Genomic DNA, 7,468 nt, shown 5'->3' on the forward strand with positions numbered 1-7,468 from the left:
ACTTTTCTTCTACTATTCAATATCTACAACTTTTCTTCAGGCACAAAAGAGATATTCCGTACGGTATACGAGATATAACCGTGCTAAAATATAGAAAAATTGATAAAAATCCACCTTGAGGAAAAAAATTCGTATGGCCATTAAATAATTATGGCAGCCAACTTGACAAAACTAATGATATAGAAGTTCTTATTTTTGGGGCTACTTTCACGTGCAATTGTCAGAATTGAGTCCCAAAGCAATGGACTGAAAAATGTTGTACTGTGATAGGGGTGATTATAGACAAAAATATACATATATTTGGTGTATAAAAATGTGGGTTTTTTTATTTTTAAATATTTCTACAATATAAATTAATAATTCAAAGTATTGGCCATTGTTAGCTATGACCTTTTCCCATGTTTCTGACAATATATGGATTCCGAGCCAAAACAACTGCTCATCTCTGGAGGCCATGAACGAATCAAGTTAATATCAGATATCAAAAAAATGGTCAGGTAAATTTTCCCAACCACTTCATTCTAAATACTTTTGAAAAGGTATTGCATAATGTGGCCGAGCATTGTCATGGTGGAATATTACGCTTTCATGTCAGGCCGTATATTCTGATCGTTTTTCGGCAAATGCTCTTTTTAAACCGAATCAGCACAATAACGGATATATTGATGTATGAATCATGTATGTAAGTTATTTGGGGGCTACAGAAAGCTGATTTCATCAAACATACGGACATGGCTATATCGACATATCGAATATATTGATTGTCTAAATTTAATGGTCAAAAAAGAAAAATAATAAATTTGTAAGTATTTTGCTCTAAATTCCAAAAATATTTTATTTGAAGTTGAAAGAATAAATCATAAATGAATATATGATTTGCAAAAACTTTAATTTCTGTTGAAAATAATTAAATTTGTTTCGAATAAAATTTAATTTGTGTTTCATGGAGTTTGATTTGTAAAAAAATTTAATTTAAATCGAAAAACTGTTAATTTGAGAGTAAAAAATAAAATATACATAGAATCCTTACTGAGAGACAAAAATCCTAAATTTGATGTCAGAAAGAGGACATTTAAAATACATACATATCCTAACTCAATATTTTTTTAAATGATCGGTGTGTCAGATCAATATGTACGAATTGTAATCATTCATGGTTTAGTGGTGTTTATACTCACTTGTTGTTCATACAATTTTTTTCCAAGATTTCATACCTTTGAAATTGCAAATTAAGCAGCAAACAGCACAATAAAACACCGGAAAATATTAGCACAATTTAGAAATTAATTCGAAAATATAACAACAGTTGGAATAAACATTATAATCTTGTACATTAAAATAAAAAAAATAAATAATAATAAAGCAACACAATTTTATTTGTGACACACGAATTTCCATTCTCACCATTCATTGTGACCATCCACAACATCATTGTCATCATCTTTATTATCATTGTCACATGGTGTGATGATATTGAGAGCCACAACAAAAAACCAAATAAAAAATCAGCGAAAAAGAACATAAATGACAGAAAATAACTGGTGAAACAAACAAGATGATTACTTTATTTTGATTTACTTCACCAAACCACGAAATGATTACCAGCCTCAGCCAGCTGTTTAAGCTGAATAAAATGCGAAAAGAACATACGCAGAGAGACATTCAGAGGCTGACACGTGCCACAACAATTCTATTCTATTAATAAATAAACAAAATTACTAAATACAATTTAATTGTCTTATTTATAGACTACGTGCAGATGAAAATAGAGTCATCATTCCATTCCATGCATTTATGGTTCTGTGTTTGCTTTCAATGATAAACTTAAATGGTCTGGTCGACAATTACTGTCGTTAACAATAAATGGTCACATAAATGTAATGATTTGGAATGAAAATAAAAGTGGTAAGTTGCAACTGGCAATCTTAAGAAACATTGGAAAATATATGTAATAATGTAGGTCTATGCAGATGTTATAGCTACATAGTTAGTATAACTGAACTGGATTCTGTTTTTGGATGCAAAGGAATTCATTTTGTTCTTTATTATTTAAAAGAAATGTACACATTTCATTTAGATACAGGAATGTACTACTTAGATTTAGAAATACGAAGGCTGTTGGATTAGGTACCGTGAAATAACTCCCAATGAAATAAATTCCAACAAAAATTAATTAATTTCCTATCTTAAAAAATTAAATAAATCCCAAAGGCTAAAATTAAATTGATACCAATAATTGGCAGTTTTATAATAACACTGCTACAAAATTACACTTTTTGTCCACTTTTTGAAAATCCACCTAATGGAGTTTGTAGGCCTAGGTGAGGACATATTAAAACCGTTTTCAAAGATTTTGAAACACCCTCAAAATTTTGAGATATCATGAAAAAACTGTTTTAGGGTAGGTCGTAGTAATTTAGTACCTCTAACTCACACATTTTTAGACCGATTTCAAAATTATAAACAATTATGGATAGACAAAGAATTAAGCTTTCATAAAATGTATGCACAAAATGTACATATATCAAAAAAAATTGCGTAAGTTTTTATAAAAAGTTTCGCTTTATTTTTTATTTTTTTCGTAATTTTTCATATTCAACAATAGTTAATTTAATTTTTTCTATGAAAACCTATTCTTTTTTGCACAGTGTTTTAAAGACAAATTTATATGGGAAAATATACGATATTACTTGTTAAAATCGGTTTATATTTGCAAAAGTTATTAAACTTTTTTGAAAAAAGTTCGAAAAAATTTACCTTGTAAATTCAAAATTTTACAAATATTTTTTTTCTACAGTTTTTTGTTTATTTTTATTTATATGCCCTGGGGGGGAAACTACTAAAAATGGTGTTAATTAAAAATTGAATAACTTTTAGAATTTTCACCCGATTTGAATAATTAAAACTATGTTTTGTTAAGAACAAAATTTTCTATATATGCGGGTATAAATTTGTATAAACTTTCATATCAAAATAAGCAATGAAAAGCGACTAAAATCAAAAATCTTGATAAATTTTGTTTTTCTTTTAGATATTCTTAACAAAAACAATACTATAACTTAAAAATGTATTAAAAAATGCACGTCATTTTAAAGCGTAATCAGTTTTCTTTCCAAACCCGTTAAAAAATATAAAGTCGGACGAAAACTGACTAAGCTACAGGTCGATAAGTCGACGAACATCACTGAAAACGGTTTTTTCAGAATAACTTCTGAATTTGAGGGTGTTTTTGAAATTTTTTGGCATAATTTGTAATGTACTCAGCCAGCCCTATAACCCACGCCAGGTCGTTTTCCAAGTTTTTTTCCATCGTAGCATCGTGTAATTAATATATTAGTCCCAAGAAATGTGAAATAAAACGGTGGGAAGCGTCTTCGTTTCACAGATATGTTTCGATATACTTCAGAAAACCTTTTCCACTGGCATTGCGAAGCCGGTTTTTGATACGGCGCACCCAAAGTGGAGATTAATTCATAGTAGCTGTAGTTTTAAAATGTAATATTTTTTTTATTGATGAGTACATAAAAACACAGCATAGAAACACAGCACAGAAATTAAAGCATACGTAAAGTGCTATTAAAAAATTTATTATCCATATCGCTCATTTGCTGCTACAATGTGTTTTGAACTGAGTAATAAAAAATATGTGCCGTTCTTTAGTCTTTCATATAGTTTTATCAGTTTTAAAAAAAGTCAATTATTTTTTGTATTCGAGTGTTTTTTCGTTGTAAACGTCAAAATTAAAATTCATGTTTTCTCGTATATTTGACAAGTAAAAATTTGGGCTAAATACAGATTAGAAAGATATTAATATCTACTATTTAAATCAGGTTTTATTTCTGAAATCGCATGATTTGTTGAAAATTTATTTTAGAAATAGTAAAATATCATAAAGCCGTTTTTCTCGAAACGACTTTTTTTTTGAATTATGACGTTGTTGCAGCAAATGAGCGATATGTATTTATTAGAGTATTCAAAACCGAAAACCGATCAACCGGTTTTTTCATCTTTGTAAACTCCACCGGTTTCGGTTTTTTTTAAGTTTTCGGTTTTTTGCCAAACCGGTTTTTGTATGACGGTTAACCGGTTTTAATGAAATATATTTTCTAAAGCTCATTGAAACATATTTATGAAAAACTTTGATAGCATTTTTAAAAATATTGATTTATTTTATATAAAATTGTAGCATTTGACAACATTTCGTAAAAGATATAAAATAATTGCATAAAGAATTCAAAAATGTTAAATTTCCATTAAATAAAAATTTAATATAAACCGGTTAACCGGTTTTTTTGAAGACAAAAACCGAAACCGCTTAACCAGTTTTTTAAAAGACAATAATCGAAACCTGTTTTTTCAAAAACACAATTTTTCGGTTAAACCGGAAACCCGTTTTTTAAATTTGCCGGTTTTAAAAAAAAAAAATTCAAAGGAAAATTTCTAATATTTTTGAACAACATAAAAATATAAATGAAATTGAAATAATATTTTACAAGCCTTATAGATTTTGAAACATAAAATATGAAAAAAATCATACTATTTAAGAAATTATTTATAAATGTTATGAATTGAAATCAATGAAATCAAATCATAATATTTATGTTGAAACTTTTTTCTGTGTATAAATTTAATTTGAATTTTTGTTTTTCACAAAATTTTATAAAAATGTAATGAATAATCATAAATATATAAAAACACAGCTTTAAAAAAAATGGAAAACATTTTTTTTAACCTGTTAGGCGTTTTTTGTGTTTCGGAAAAATATAATTTTCGCTGTAACTTTGAAATCAAAATAAATTTAAAGAATTATAAGTTAATATGTATTCCTATTAGTATAAATTTGTATCCAGTTTTTCTTTCACTATGTTAAACATAATTATGTTAAAAGTATGGTGGGTCAAGCCCAACCTACACTGAGTAAATAGCAAAAACAACAATTTTAAGAGATTTATGATCATTAAAGTGATTTTTGGTTTAAAAAACTGTCAAGTTGGTGCTAACCGTTTTTTTATGTTAGCTTTTATTTTCGAGATATACCGTTATTTCGAGAATGAAAGAGGTTTCACAACATAATATGTTGTTATATTCATGTAACTCAAAAACGGTTTAGCTTATTGAATAAACAAAAAAAAAAACGGAATAGAATACAATCGATTTGGGAAGGTGTGATGAATTTCGATCGATTTCAAGAATATTTTCTTAATCAATTGGTTATTATTTTCTTGCAAAATAACCCCCTGTCTATAATTGACAAATATTTGTCATAACAATTAATGACGTTTGTTGTCAAGACAAAGTTGTCTGAGCAAAAGCACTAACAATTTCGTCATAACGAAGCAATAATACTAATAAATGGAGACTATACCTGATAATTTTTTATCTTGACAACTATTTTGACGTTTATCATGATAAAGCCCAGATGACAAATAGCTAATAATTTAAATGAAATTTTATACCATAGGGTAACATAGAGACGAGACGTAATTGTCAAAAACCTAAGTCTGTTGTCAAAAACCTATCTCTGGCAACAACAAAATACAAATACATATGTTGATTATACATACATATTACTTATTCCTTTTCGAAATCGATTTATATCTCATACCTGAATGCATATGGTAACATAAGTAGAGACGAGACAATATTGTCAAAAACATAAGTCTGTTGTCAAAATCCTAACTATTTCAACCATAGAGAATATACATAGAGCGGAAACTCTCCTGTCAAAGACCTAACTCAGTTGTCAAAAACCTAAGTGGTTAGAATGTATTAGTAAAAATAACAAGTGAAAACAAAAACAACACTCGTATGTGTGATTATTTGAGTAATTTTTTTGTTTGAGTTTTTTTCTAGTTTCCGCTCTATGTTTCTCTATGATTTCAACAACAAAATGCATGCTACTCAATGTATTTTATTGTTGTATCACACAAATGAATTTTTGTATTTTTGTTTGACAAATCGGAGTGTCTCGTCTCTATGTATCGTGTTTTTCGATTTTTATCGTCTTTAAACGAAATTTGTATCAATAAAATATGCGTTAGAACCTTCGTTTTAATTTTGTAATTTGTCATAACAATTATCTCTCACTCCGAAAATAATATAATTTTAGTAAAAAGATAAAACCATCAGAAAGATTTTAGTATGGGGAAAGTATTGTATGCTCAATCCAAAAACCAAAATTTGTTCGCAAATATAAACTGTTGGAATTTAATTTTGATCGAATAAAATATCACAATTTTTCTAAATCTATTAAGATAACCAAGGTATCACTCTATAACCGGGTACTGCTTCGTCAAAAGTCACCGTTACATCTATATACTCTTGAGGCAAAACTCCCGAATCCAATAATCTCCTTAAAATGTCTCCTGTGCGAGCATTAAATGTGTTGCCATATAAATACAATTTTTGCAATTGACAAGACTTTTTCATACACAATAAAATCATATTGATAGCCTCAGCTCCAAAATTATTATAACATAAAGCTAACGACTCTAAGCTCCAACAAGAACTTAAATATTGTGCCACTATTTCTCCGCCATGTGAACTCAAACTACAACCACTCATTTCTAAATGTCTTAAAACGTTTCCACTGGAAACGGCTTTAAAAAGATCCAGGGCACCATTTGCGCCAATTTTATTATAGGATACATTCAATCTTTGTAATTTTGAAGATTTGCTATACAAATACTCGGCAATAGTGTCCATATCATGGCCTGTAAGACAACAGTTTTCTAGCTCCAGTACTTGTAATTTATTTTGCCATATTAGAGAGGCAATAATGTGAGCAATTTTCTCGGAATCCATTGCCAAATGCAGGCCCAAAAGATGAGACACATTGCTAGAGATTAAAGTTTGGGATTTGTAAATGGCATCTGCTAATTGTGCAAAATTATACTGATTGATGCCGCAAGAGGAGACATTTAAAATTTGCAATGTTTTCGATTTAATTATGAAGGAGTGTAAATGGCAAATGTCATTATCGTTTAATGGAGTGCCTGGAAAAGAATAAAGCAACTTCACTTAAAAATTTTACTTTAGCTTAAACTTCATTCATTACCTTCCAATGATAACTCCACCATTTTCATTTGTTCTACATTATTGGCTAGTGATTGAAAAAATTCTGCAGGCAAATTCATTAATTTTAATTCAATATGTCTTATTTTTTGCAAACTTTCTACGAATTCATTAATTATTGCATTTTGTTGATGCATGACATTTAAAGCCACCAATTTTATGCTGCGTAGAAAGCGTTTTCTTAAAAACAATATAATGGTGACGAAATCTTGTTCGGGATCATAATTTCTATCCAAACGGTCCTCATACTTTAAGCGTTCAAATTTAAAATTACGGTATGGACGTTTGTCATATTCACGTTGCCAACAATCGAGTAGTAGCATTGTTAATTTACGAAATTTTTTCTTCGGTATTGAGATCGAACACGGATAATCACACATTTTAATAGAAACAA

General features: G+C 28.7%; 1 protein-coding gene across 1 annotated transcript; it reads right to left on the reverse strand.

Annotated features, from left to right (window-relative positions):
* Positions 1-6,249: 6,249 nt before the first annotated feature.
* On the reverse strand, positions 6,250-7,468 carry LOC135962442 (uncharacterized). The gene is made up of 2 exons (XM_065514369.1): positions 7,058-7,468; positions 6,250-6,995 (listed from the first exon to the last, which is right to left on the reverse strand). The coding sequence occupies exons 1-2, from the start codon at positions 7,452-7,454 to the stop codon at positions 6,250-6,252; spliced, it is 1,143 nt and encodes a 380-aa protein (XP_065370441.1). The 5' UTR covers positions 7,455-7,468.

Source organism: Calliphora vicina, chromosome 5 (genome assembly GCF_958450345.1).
Source record: "Calliphora vicina chromosome 5, idCalVici1.1, whole genome shotgun sequence".
Taxonomy (NCBI): domain Eukaryota; kingdom Metazoa; phylum Arthropoda; class Insecta; order Diptera; family Calliphoridae; genus Calliphora; species Calliphora vicina.

Excerpts from the sequence above, each read along its gene's own strand:
- LOC135962442 (XM_065514369.1), bottom strand. The coding sequence starts at position 7,454 with ATGTGTGATTATCCGTGTTCGATCTCAATACCGAAGAAAAAATTTCGT. Across the intron at positions 6,996-7,057 it reads GGTGGAGTTATCATTGGAAG|GCACTCCATTAAACGATAAT; the intron begins GTAATGAATGAA and ends ATTCTTTTCCAG.